Consider the following 14,033-nt stretch of genomic DNA (forward strand, 5'->3'; position numbering starts at 1 on the left):
GATGGTGCATTTGAGTTGTTGTGGGATATAAAGACAGATGGCCACTGATTAATACTTTGTCATATTGAAGTTAATTATTATCTCAACCATCTAACACCAGGTGGGCTCCAAAAGTTCAGATTTCTCAAAACTTGTTGGTTTGTCACAGTAACCTGTCTCACCATCCAGAGACGAAGCCTTGGGAGCCTTCTCGTCATTAGAGCCAAACTCCAGGCCAGAGGTCTGCCGGCGTCCCTCTCACTCGCTGTCACTGTCACTGACAGACACCACAACTTTCAGACCTCGAGATTTTGACTCCTCCACAAATCCAGATAATTAGCCGTTCTGTGGATCATCTGTGACCCTCTATGTGTGTGTGAAGAGGACCGGGGTCCTCTGACAGAGGGACTGAGGTCCTCTGACGGTGTCCTTAACTCCATAATATCCAGAAAGGATAACGCCAGTGGAAAACCAGGACTACCATCATGACACTGACCCTTAGTGTCTTCATCATGGAACAAACACCTGGACTCACTGAGCCTTTATGGAAATCCATACGTTTACGATGTAACCCAGAGCAACACGTTTCATTAAAGCCTAAAGATGGTTAGAAGGATGACGATAGCTGCGCGGCTCATTATCTGCTCCATGCCGACTCCACACAGCTGGATGAGACTCAGACGGGTTTGTCAGCTGTTGCGTTGAGATTCCTAATTGGTTGCTGTGCAGAGACTCTGTGTGTGTTCATGGTTGCCATAGGAAACAGCTAAGCGCTCCTGTCCAGCATGACTTCAAAGCCGCGGCGCCCCTCTAAAGAGCGCCGTGTATGATGGGAAATGACAGCCACGTTCCACGGATTGAAGGAGCCAGATGATCCACAGGGTGAGGGGGGGGGACCTGCAGCTCCAGTGCTCCGGGCTCAGAACCTGAGTGAACCCCAGACAGGAAGACGCCACGCAGAGAGACGAGACGAGCAGCACTGGAGCTCACAGAGTTCCGGGGTAACATCCATCATTATCTGCATCCATACGCCTTCAACGTGTGGCTCTGCTTCTCTGAGGAGGTTTGTTTTCGTGCAGGAGGAGAAGCTTTGTCATTTCTGTACCCATCAGTGTTCCTACCAGAAGGAGGAGATGGAAGAAGGCAAATGAATGTAGCTATCACATGTCACAGAAGAACCACATAAGCATAGAAAACCTTGATTAAATTTGCTAATGTTTCATTGGTATGTAGAACATTTCATGGCCCCATGGTTAAAGGAGTCTTTAGCAGAGGAAGAGGCACTAAAGGGCTTCAGGCCTGTCTGGAGAGCTTGAGGCATCTTAAGTCTTTCTCAGCAAATCTGTTGAGCTGCTGTTATTGGACAGTAAAGTCATTTACGTCTCTGTGATGTGAGAAACTGAATCAGACTTTAATCTTCTTCTTAAAGTGTCTGTTGTGTGATGTTGTCTCTTTGAACGGTTCCTGTCTTTACTGAGTGTCCTGACTTGTTTGTGTGATGTTTTTATTATGTCTTATGTATCAACCTGCTCAGGGATGTTTACACTGTTTAGGGTTTATTAATGTGCTCCGTCCCTTTGCAATGTACAGTTTACACTTCAACCTGAAGAGACAATGAGACGATGAGTTCTGATGGGGTTTAAGTCTGCCCTTCTGGTTAGTTTGGTGGCTCTGTGCTCTCTGCCCCTCTGGTTGCTCCAGGCTGAGAGCTGCAGCGTCATGAGGCCTCCAGTCAGACCTGACCTGGCGTCTGGAGCAGAGCGATTCTTCGCCTTGCTGTTTTGCTGCACTGGAAGAAAAAGCGATTCAGGACACATTGGGTTGTTTTGGTGGAGGATCACACGCCTCCGTGCACACTGGGTGTACAGATAGTTTGCTTTGTTTTAGCTGTGATTAATATGTGGGCGAGGAAGGTTAAACACAGCAATTATAACGTTACAGTGAACGTTTAAGTATTTAATGAGAGGAGGACGTTTTCTCAGCGCTGAGCAGTGAAGACAGAGCGGAGACGTCCACCTCAGGGCGGCTCTGTACCCGTAGCTTCCTGCTCCTGTCCTTTCCTTGCTTGTGTCTCAGGTTGCTTGGGACGATGACTAATAGCTCTAATGTTGTCCGCACAGGTGCAAACTGCTGACGTACGCAGAGGACCTTCCCCAGATCTCGGTGGTCTTCATCTTCGTGAATGAGGCTCTGTCGGTTATCCTGCGGTCCGTCCACAGCGTGGTCAACCACACGCCGGCGCACGTCCTCAAGGAGATCATCCTGGTGGACGACAACAGTGACAGCGGTAAGACAAGTTCACTAGTGACGACTTTCAAATTTTCATACTCTGTGATTCAGGCTCTCTGTGTGGGTGAAGGAACCTTTGTGTCTTCTCTGCTCCTCCTCCTCATCTCCCTGGTCCCTGTTTGTGATTGGCCCAAAGTTTACTGGTTGCTCTTTCCCCGTTGGCTTCTAACAAGGTGGTCGGTCCATTTACGGCCTGTACTGATTTGTGACGTCACAGTCTTAAAGAGTAAAGAGTCTTGGTCCCTCAGCTGACAGTAGCTTCCAGTGGCAAGCTTCTCGTACGTCGCCGGTACAGTGAAAGTAAAACACGTTCATTATTTCTCATGTTGTCAGACTCTGGATGATAAAAGCTCCATAACCTTCAGCTTATCATCTTCACATGCTGCAGGTTTGCTGATTCCGTTGAGGTGCTCAGCCTCATTCATCATGTTTGGTAGAGTGTGAACTGAGGCGTCACACGTAAACGATGCTCCTGGAGAAATGCCAGAGTCGCCGCTAATCTGCTAACGAGAGAAACCTTCAGCTAATTAATCCTGCTTCTTGTGTGCATATTCCTGTGTGTGTGTGTGTGTGTTTACCGTGTGCACATGTGTGTTTGGTTAAGTGAGTGTTGGAGGGATAGAGGAGCCCTGAGGGTGGACTCTTCTTCTGCACAGGGTTTTAAAATAGCTCTACAAAAAAAAAAGGGGGGGGGGGGGCACTTCTCATCCTTTTCTAAATTGCAGCGTAGAACTGTCTCCATGGCGATGTGGGGAAAAAGGCTTCAGTCGCCTCCACGCTAGGACGCCCACAGCAGCTGACGGCGCTCGGCGCTCCATCCCAGAAGTGTTCTGTTTGGAGAGGGGGGGGGGGGGGGGGTGAACTAGATTCCAGCCGACACTTGGCTCAGGGTGTCGGCCCCCTCAGGCTGGCAGAGAGAAAGGACGCATAAATAACATCCTGAAAGAAGCCGAGCAAGAGTCAACATTGGCTCACGCCCACTGAGGCCCCAACAGGCCGTCATTACACACCGCCGCACTTAGAGCCAAACCCCCGCCGGATGTGCCATGAATCAACCTGCTGCCATGAATCAACCTGCTGGCCCTCTGACTCCGACTCTGACTCCGACTCTGACTCTGACCAGGCTTCACCTGACTCTGACTAGAACCACTTGGTCCGGTTAACCCGCAAGACGGATCCGAGTTTATCCCAGAGATCAGCTGGTTTAGCAGAGAAAAGAGCCACAAATCAGACAGCATTTCAGTTTGAGAGACTGAATGGATGTTATGACAAGAACTCAACACATTAACAGTAATTGGATTGTTGATTGTATTGTTGAGGCTGAGCGTTAGACTTCGCTCAGTATAGTATTTGACCCCAGAGGTCACCAAAGGTCAAACTCAGAGGCTAACATGCAGCGATGCTAACTTGCAGCGATGCTAACATGCAGCGATGCTAACACGCTCGCACAAATACCAAGCAGACCGGACGGCTCGACCTTTTCAGGATTCCTCGTCTGTCCTTACTCGTTTCAACAAGGCGCGGCGAGATGAGGAGGTGCGGCGAGATGAGAGGAGGCGCGGCTACGCTCGTGCACACGCATGGCCCGTCGCCATCACACAGATCCAGCCGCCGGGACAGACGGTGACATTTATTGGTGGCTGAGCTGATTCTCAGGTCAGGCTCCTGATGGTGGTTGATCCTCATATTAACGTCACGCCAAAGCTCAATGAGCCTCACAGAGCTCACAGCTCACTGACAACTTAATGATTCATATAATGACTCCAGGATGTCAACAACTGCACACTGTCTAGTTTATTTGGTTTGAAATGACTGGAATGCTGCGTGTCTTACATCACATTAGCCTGTAAATGTATGTATGGATGTATGGTTTGATGGTGTGATGTATTTTTTGGCACATTGTCATTTTGTTGTTGTTTTATCGTTTCCTCGTCCCTCAAACGTTTTACATTCACTTCATTATTGTACTGTGTTAAAGTCTTGATTAGTTTATCTTCTATCTACATTCTTATGGTTGGTTAGCAGACGTACGTTCGGTTGTTGCAGCATTTTCCATCTTTGAACGTGTCTGATGAGCGCCGCTTCAAACACGTGGTCAGGTTTCTCTCATGTTTGTCATCTTTGGTCCAGAAGTTTTTGAGTCTTCCCAAGGGCCCGTCCACAGTGGTGTCAACTCTCAAGTCTTTGATTTTGGACTAGACCTAATGTCAAAGTCAAGGCTATTGGACTCGAGCCCAAACCAAATTGAAAATGAGCCTCAATGAATTTCACAAAAAACGTTTTATTGACCAGCCGGGTTGAGATCTTTGTCTTCCTCCTCCCTGTAACCCGGGAGCTTCTGCCACGTGACGGTGGAGTTTGCACGTGCGTTCTCTTTACATTAACGGTGAGACAGAGCGTTATTTACCCTCTGCTGTGTTGCTCTGCCGGTCCGTTAAAATGTTTTCCCCGCTCCATAACTCTCCCAACGTGGATTCGCTCCAACGTTTTATTTGCTGGGATCAGAAGGAGCCTCGTAACTTTCCTCCTTCCACAGCAAAGCGCGGTGATTATTACAGTCTAATAGCTTTGATCATATTGTAGCTGCAGGGTCAGACGGCGATGACGAGACCTCTGACGCACCGACACAGCCCGACTCCAGAGCTGACGCCGTGCAGCACTGGACGTGAGTTCTACTTCAAAGCAAATGGTGACGGCAATCCTGTTGAATCCGGTTTAATGACATTTTGCAGTATCAGGCAGCAGGAGTGAAAACCAGGTTGGGTTCTTGTTCTCATCAATCTGCTCCAGTGTCTTCCCTCCTGCAGCTTTCATCAGTAAATGCTGTTGTTGGATTTCCCAGCGTGTGTTTGCCGGTCGTTCTCGTTCCTCCAGAAGCAGCGGAACCGCAGCAGAATTCAGACGGAAGAAAGAAAGTGTAAACAGATCGGCAGACACAAACCGAGCTGCCACGTCTCACTGCGCTCTTTAATTTGTTGTGGAATGTTCCAGCCGGTTGGCGTCGAGGGTCAGCGCCTCCAAATTCACTCCGCTTCCTGCCGTACTTCCAGCCGTGTGTTAAGACCTTCATCCAGGAAAAGACTTGTGACAATCGCTCCACTCACTGCGTCTCCTCTCTCGCACAGTCGAGGATTAGACAGAACATTTCTTTCTTCTTCCCCCGGCTGATTTATGTTGTGAGGCAGTCGGCAGCTCGGTGTGGGTGCTGCTGGGCGCCTGTGTGCCACCGGCATTCTTATTAATCTCTTCCTCAGAAAGTAGAACGCTCAGCAGTAACCCAGAGCAGAAACTCAAACAGCCATCTATCCTCCAACACACTATAGACAGCAATTTGTGCAACAGGCTGTTTACCTGGCAAACTGTGTTTTCCCGCTGTGACAGCCGGGCGCATCTGCAAGGTTTGAGGGGGGGGGGGGTCTTTGTCCTCGCCATGTGCATCACCTACATCACCAAAGTGACTCTAAACATTCAGGCTACGCAGAGGCTGTGATACAGATTATGGGTGTGAAATTTAGCGTTCAGGTTCAAACCCATGAGCGTCTGAAGAAACATCTAGAAAACCAAATAAGTCAAAGATTCTAAAACTTTGATCCCAGGGAAAGATATTTGTGAGCAAAAATTGAGAACAATTCAAATTAGATCAGTTAAGCCAGGAAGGAAATATGTCTTGTTCTACTGAGCTCACTCTGGCAGCCAGCATTGCATATAATACACCCTTCTTCATCCAGAGCTGCAGAGCTGCAGTAATCAATCTGGAACATTCACAGTGACATTTATCTTGATCAAGCGGCGAAAACTAAACCGAATTCATGAAAACATCTATAACAAACATTCTATCACCTCCATTTGCCTGGAATTACGGCACCACCCAGTGTCTTTGCTTCAACCTGGAAGTCCCCTTAATCATCCTCATTTCTCATTTATATGCGAAAAATGTAAGGGGAAATGTGCTTGTCACTTAAGGCTCAAATTCTCTCCCACTTTCCTGTTTTTCAGTGGAGCTGAAATTCAACTTGGACCAGTATGTGAACAAACGCTACCCCGGCCTGGTGAAGATCGTGAGGAACAGCAAGCGGGAGGGTCTCATCCGAGCCCGGATCCACGGCTGGAACGCTGCCACGGCTCCTGTCGTCGGATTCTTCGATGCCCACGTGGAGTTCAACACCGGCTGGTAAGAGAAGGTCACATGTTAGCGGAGGAGGTCGGGGCCTCTCTCTCGTCCTCGCTCACCTTTACCTTTGTTCTTTGCTTTTCATGTTTCCAGCATGAGGCGCTGTCATGTAAGATCACTACACATTACATATGCGGTACATACACACACGCCACAGTGTCCCGGGGCAAACACGAGCATAAGACCCTGGCTATTCTGACTGAGGCTGCACTCCTCAGCTGCACCAGACAGATTGTTAATGCAGTTTAATCATTAATGAGCAGAGAGCTTTTAAATGATAATACCTGTCCTTCAAACACAGAAGAGACAGAGCCCGGCGCTGCAGAAGGAAAGATTGTGTTTAATTAAAGAGGGAGCGGAGCTGAAATGTCGAGGATTTCTGCATTGTTATTTTACTCGCAGTCTTTCGTCTTATTTGCGTTAAGAAATTACTTCTGGGGGTCTCAGTCCAATGTCTGCCCGCCGCTCCAATTTACTACCAAACAAGTCGCTCAAATGTGCCTAATTGGCAGCTAATTTGAGCCTGTCAGCATCCTGTCACAGTGTGAGGATGAAGAGTAGCTTTGGTCTCCCTGGGAAGCAGGGGGAGGGGGGGTAAGGTGAAGCATTGTGGGTATAAACTGATCACAGGCTCCCTGGATGCAGCTCTGCTCTCTCAGCTGGCGAACACCAGTGGAATCTGAATCTGTATAATTAACCCAAGTAGGCGGTGCTTAAATCACAAGTGGGTGGGGATAATCTCAATATGTTTGCTGGTACCACGGCAACAGTCGACAGCTTTTTCCTCAGCAAACCAGATTTCCAATTCAAAGCTAAACTAGTGAGCATTTGGTCATTTGCTTTTCTGCTTGCAGTTATTCTAAGAGACCACAGGGGGCACTGTCGGACCTGATCACAGCACCAATGTTTGCAACTTCTTAATCAATCAATCAATCAGTCAACCAGCCAATCAACCAAATTGATCAATCAGCCAATCAACCAAATTGATCAACAAGCCAATCAACCAAATTGATCAACCAACTAACCAATCAAGCAATCAATCAGATGGTTCAAACCAGACACCCAAACAAATAACTAGTAAGAAATAAGAAGTAACAAAACTAACCAACCGAACTGAGCACAAAAGGATTACAGCGACCAAACATGTGTAGGAACATGTTCAACATCCTGAGGACCCGAACGTACAGACGCACAGGGACACGTCAAGGTTTATACGGCTCATTCGCACGTCTGAGGCCTCACAGGTGCTGAAGCTGCTGTGCCAGTTACCATGGTTACCATCGGGGACGTAAACAAACAGATCACGTGTCAGAGTGAAGTGTTTGGACCGCTCCACAGCTGTAAACAGCTTCCAGCCCACAAGCGAGGCGGACATGTTGTTGCTCAGATGCGTTTCCCTCGTCTCTTTCTCCATCTGTTCTTCTTCTAAAATAGACCTTCCTCTCTTTACTCTTCCTCGTTTCTCGTGGTAACCTCACTCTGGCGCTGCCATAGCTGCCCCTTCAGCAGGCTTCGTCTACATAAAGCCTTTGAGTTACTTTACCTGCCGCCTTCGGGTGGATTACATGCACCTCACACTCCTCCTCCCCCTCCTCCTCCTCCTCCTCCTCCTCCTCTTCATCTTCTGATAACCTGTCTGCTTAAGGTTTTGTTTTGCATGAGTTTACATTTTCACAACAGAAGGAGAAGTGCATCAAAATCCCTCTGATATTACAGAAGTGGATGCTGGGTAAAAAGAGCGAGCGAGCGTGTGTGTGTGTGTTTACATTACTCTCTGTGATACACAAACACACACACACGGTAGACACAGTGTATGGGGTGCAGCCTTTATCTCCACGTGTGCTGTGCCTCCTCCTTCTTCGTGTTATCTCTTGGTTACGGCGGAGGAGGCAGCGGTCTATTTATCATGGGATGATTATTCAGCGTGTGGCGTTGGCGATACGTGAGACGGATGGGCCGCACAGATACGCCCCAGTCTCCCTCAGTGACCTTGTGCACCGCCGCCTCCCTGCCCGCCGAGGCAGAGGAAGAGACGACGACGCCGCTGCCGTGATTCATTGCCGTGACTCCTCAGCGTCGAGCCGCTGTCTGTTTATAACGACGAGAGAAGACAAAAGGAAACATGCCTTATTTTAATTTGGTAACAGATGGAAAACAGCAGAATCAACCGGACAGCATGAGAGACAATGTTCATAATGCACACACACATGTACATTCACACATTCATACACATAGACACACACACACATGTACACACACATACGCAACCACATACACACACACATACACATACACATGCATACACATACACACACACACACATGCACACACACATACACACACACATATTCACATACATACACACACACACACACACACACACACACACACACACACACACATATACACATACATCCACACACGCATTATCCCCATTATGCATATACACTCACACACACACACACACACACAAATTCACATACACACACACACACACACACACAAACACATATACACATGCATACACACACATGCATATACACTCACACACACACACACACAAACACATACAGAAACACATGCACGTACACACACACACACACACACGTGCACATACACACGCTTTTATGTTTCTATGTTTGTGTCGCTCTGTCTCTTCCTGCTTCTCCCTCATTAGTGTTTCTGTCCGTTGCCCAGCTGCTGCAGCTGATTTGAGCCGCAGGTGTTTGGGCTCCTTGTCATTTTCTTCAGGCCTCTTCTTCTTTTGTTGTTCTATAAGGTTTGGAGGCTTCATATATTTTCTATGGGTTCCATTTCCTGCTTTCTTCTGCAGGCTTCATTTCTCCTACTCGCTGTTTACGGGCTTTGTTTCTCCACTCTCTTTCTCTCTCTCTCTCTCTCTCTCTCTCTCTTCTGGCTCCTATGCTTTTAGTTTTCAAAACGTGCTGTGAATTATGACCTCATCAGCACGTCGGCTGTGATTGGCTGACGCAGATGACAAGGCCTGCTGATCAAACAGCGACCTTATGAATGAGCAGGAACGACCTTCATGAAGACATTCCCAACAGGACCGATTCCCTCTCTGTGCTCTGGATACCCGGAGGAAACGTGACAGCGCATCCGAACCTGGCGGCTGCAGAGGGGCGGGGCTTAGCTTACCCAAACCCTGCAGCGTTGCACAGAAGCACCGGACTGCTTATCTGAAATTAGACGAAGTGGTGAGATAAATAAAAGAGGAAGACAGACTGAGCCTCTTCCTCATGATGAAACACATGACGCCTGATACCACATCCATGTTTGATAGCAGTTCCCTTGTGATCCGTTTATAATGCCGGGCAGGTACGGGCGTTATTATATATTAAATTCAGTGGCACATAAATTCCAGAGTCCTCTCAGGCTGAGGAAACATTTTGGAGCTAAAGTAATTCACTCCCAGCGTCTGGCTCAGTGTTTGTGTCGGGCTGCAGATGAGCGCGGAGGCCAGACTCCCATATTCCTGGAAAAGCCCAAGATTTATACGGCCTTACATTCGCATCACATCAGCCGGGGCCAGCCCAGACTTCGCCTGTGAGGCTTTGACTACTTGCTGGTTTGTCAGAACGAGTATTTGAATATTCTGCTGCCAAAACCGCCAGATTAATATCCATGAATACCTCTGACAAGGCCGGAAACATGGAAGAAAAGGAGCCTGGGAACACCAAGCAGAAGAAGAAGAAGAAATGGACAATGGACAACAACAAACGGACAATGGACAACAACAACAACAACAATGGAACCTATAGAAACCTGTGGCTCAGATGAACTACATGTGCCATGTGTTCATGAATGTGACATACATGAAAACTCCACATGTTGTCCTCACATCCTCATGAAGCAGTCATGGATCAGCATTCTGCCCGAACACCTTCACTTTCTGGGGATCCTGCATATTTCATCAGGCAGGCCAGCGTCCACTCACACACACTCACACACACACGCAAACATGGGCGCGGGCAGCGCAGGTTTCTACTCTTCCCAACAACCACGGCCAAACACACAACTATCGCACACTTTCTCTTCTCTTCTCTTCAGGAGTTGCGACCTGTAGATGTTGACCTCTTAAACTAAACAAACTTTTGTTAGTGATTGTATGAATGGATGAAAGGGAGGAGGAGGAGCCTGAACCACTGAGGACTTAAGAGAAAATCTCTGTCTGCTGAGCTCATTCTGGCAGTCAGTATCTCATATAATACCTGTTTTTTTTATCAGCAGAGCGCTTTCTTTCCTGGTCAAGGAGAGTAACTACCCCCCTTCTTATCCTTTGCTATGGCCCGGTGCTGCAGCTCCACCTAGTGGGCAGTCTTGGTCTGAGCCTTTATTTCAGGGAACGTCAGCATTTATATATCAGACTCATTAAAGTGTTTAATTAAAAACCTAAACACATTCTGGGGTTCTGTTCAGCTTCAGTGGCTCACAGCTTGAAGATCTGACGTCCAGGCATCAGATGTAATTATCCAGATAACGTGTGTGGACAGTGAGATCAGACTGTGGTGTGTGTGTGTGTGTGTGTGTGTGTGTGTGTGTGTGTGTGTGTGTGTGTGTTTGGTCTCCCGTGTTCAGCTGTGTGACGTCTCATCAAAGCCGCCGCGTTTCAGGCCGTTAGATCTCGTTTTCTGATTATTCTCCGTCTGAGAATCGTCGGCACTTTGAGGTGAGGAATTCCATTAATGTGAGAAAATTAAATAACAATGGAAGTTAAATGTGAAAGTCAGCCCTGGATGGAGACGGAGCAGGTAGAGAGGACGTCCCCTGAGGTGGAGACCACACAGATGGATGTTGGCCTGCCGCGTAAAGAAGCCGCCATCATCAAGGACAAACACCCACACACCAAGACTTGATCAATCAACAGACCTTCTGCTTCCAGAAGAGCGGCGGCACGGATTGCACCGTGAGTGATTCTGGAAAAGGAAGAGGTAGAGGAAGTGGAAGGACACGGGCTCATCTATCACTGGCGCCCTGGTTTGCTCCTGGCGCCCGAGTGTAGCGGCACCCAGCTGCTCCGGGGCCCAGATCTGCTGCAGGTTTAGAAGAGAAGAAGAAGACGAAGCATCCACAGCTGCATGAGGCCTCGGGCTCCGTCGTTTACGCCTCCGGAAGGACGACGCAATGTCTGCGTCTTTCTGGGATTGATTGGGTTCGCTTTGGTTTGCTTGAAACGTAAAGCAGAACGCAGCGATTTGAGAGGAGGAAGCTTAGAATCCTCAAGGAGACGCAGACACTTCGTTTGTTAAATTCAACAAATTCAAACACGACAGGAAATCCTCAGGAATGTACAAAGATTACATCAGGATCACAGACGGAGGAATTTATGAGGAAGTTTCTGCTTTTTGAAAAGGGAAAATGTAGAATCATGTAGAATAATAGACAAGTTGGTTGAATTAGCGTTGAAATCGGCGTCTCGTCAGATGTTGTGAGTGGCGACTGCGTCGCTCTGACCGTCTACTCCGCCGTTATGAAAGCACGGACGGCGTTCAGCCTGGATCCATTTCCTGCGTCCTCTCTGTCCTCCACCCTCATGTGATAAGCAGCCATTTTGCTTTGTGAAGATAAATGGGCCTGGCGTGGCCGCGGCGAGAGAGGAAGAGGAGCGGCGCCGGCAGAGAGGCGGAGGGAAGGACGGCGGGATTCCTCAGAGATAAATCTATCGTTTCATAATGGCAGCCTCGTTTTGATTGAGAGGTGCGAGGGATGAAGAGCCGGACCGGGCAGAATTGGAAGAGACGCGGCTCCTTTCTGCAGCTTTTTGGATTTTGTGGCCGTGTCGCCTCGGGCAGGAGTTTAAGCAGCGGAGGAGGGGAGCTGATGGGGCGACGAGCGCGGCGAGGACGCAAAGCTGTTCGCCGTTTGATGAGCTCTCAGGAGGAGAGAAGCCCCGAGCGGAAAACGCCACGAGATGGAGAGTGAGGCAAGAAAAGGCGTGGCCTGCCATCAATCACATCCTGGAATAAAAAATAAAAGAGAAGAGATCCATGTTGTTGTTTCTTCTCCAGCACAAAGAGAGAAGAGAGAAGCTCTGCCCTTCACAATAAAAGCTCAAAGTATCTCCTGGACTCACTTTCTTACGTTTGACCTCACGGGTTCACATCTCATCTTTCTTGCTGTTTGGACTTTGTACACTGTGTGTCTGCCATGTGTTCACTGCCCCCAGTGGAGGGGAGGGGGAGGGGGAGGGGCCGGGTGTCAGGGAGGCAGTAGTCGAGTGGGTAGAGCTTCCGCTTAAGAACCGGAGGGTTGCCGGTTCGAGTCCCTGCCGAGGTGCCCCTGAGCAAGGCACCGAACCCTCAATTGCTCCCCCCTCTGCGAAGGGTGGTAATATAATGTAATGTAAGTCGCTTTGGATAAAAGCGTCTGCCAAATGATCGTAATGTAATGTAATGTAATGTGTCAATCACTGTCAATCAGATGTTGTCTTGTTCCTTAAGGTACAGAATGGATCATGAAAATACATTCATTCATTTGTTCTGTTTAGATGTTAAATTGTTGCTATGCTTTCAGAATGGAGTGAAAATAGAAACGTGGTGGTGCAGCAGGTAGAGATCAGCCTCGTCAGAGGAACACGGAGCTCGTTGTTCACTGCTCAGTGCTGAAGCGTGAAGCTCTTAACCTCCTCTGTCTGATCCTCCACAGGGCCGAGCCCATCCTCACTAGGATGAAGGAGGATCACACCCGCATCATCCTGCCCGCCATCGACAACATCAAGTACAACACGTTTGAAGTGCAGCAGTACGCCAACGCCGCCCACGGCTACAACTGGGGCCTGTGGTGCATGTACATCATCCCCCCGCAGGAGTGGCTGGACCGGGGAGACGAGACGGCGCCCATCAGGTGAGGGAACCTCGGCCGGCCGCTACACATGAGGATGTTTGATGAAATATGGATGGACCCCAGGGTTATGAGTTATTCATGTGCAGGCCGCCCTTACTCACAGAGAGGGGGGGAGAGAGAGAGAGAAGTGGGGGAGAGAGAGAGAGCAAAGAGACAGGGAGAGGGAGAGAGAGAGAGAGAGAGCAGCAACAGCTAATTACCATCATGAGGCTTTTCATTGTGACTGAGTCCGAGTCGTGTTACACTGAGCCTGATCACGTTTCTGTATCATTTTATACAAACTAATCCATCAGAAACATTGGATTTTCACCCTCGTCTGAAGTTATTTACACATTTTAAAATTAATCTATCTCTCCATTTTCTTTTCCAACAAAAGCTTAAGAAACAGACAAACAAAGAGGGAGGAGAGCAGAACATGCAGAGACAATGAAGTACCAAAAAACAGCAAACAAATGAAATAAATAAGTAAATAAGATGATTAACTACAAGTACATGATTAATTTAAATGTAATAAGATAAATAAGAGCCAGGATAAACACATGCTGGTACAGTGAACCAGCTGTCTGAGTGGAATGATTCATGGGTCAAAGGATTTCCACGCCATAGACAACCATTCAGACTGCTTGTCCAGTATCAAAACTATTTCACCACTAGATGGCAGCAGGGTACAGCAGCCTGGAGCAAAAGGTAAAAACCTTAAGAAATGAAGTAACCGTCACATAATCCAGGT

The 14,033-nt window shown here is 48.2% G+C and overlaps 1 protein-coding gene across 1 annotated transcript in view; it reads left to right on the forward strand.

Moving 5' to 3' along the window:
* galnt9 (polypeptide N-acetylgalactosaminyltransferase 9) overlaps positions 1-14,033 on the forward strand; it is a 53,121-nt gene that overhangs the window by 12,417 nt on the left and 26,671 nt on the right. The window contains exons 3-5 of the mRNA XM_076147530.1: positions 2,100-2,266; positions 6,265-6,439; positions 13,106-13,303. Coding sequence (XP_076003645.1) covers positions 2,100-2,266; positions 6,265-6,439; positions 13,106-13,303 — 540 coding nt within the window. The remainder of the gene's footprint in view (positions 1-2,099; positions 2,267-6,264; positions 6,440-13,105; positions 13,304-14,033) is intronic.

Source organism: Genypterus blacodes, unplaced genomic scaffold, assembly GCF_046128005.1.
Source record: "Genypterus blacodes isolate CSIRO-AG114 ecotype Tasmania unplaced genomic scaffold, CSIRO-AGI_Gbla_v1 ptg000038l_1, whole genome shotgun sequence".
NCBI lineage: Eukaryota > Metazoa > Chordata > Actinopteri > Ophidiiformes > Ophidiidae > Genypterus > Genypterus blacodes.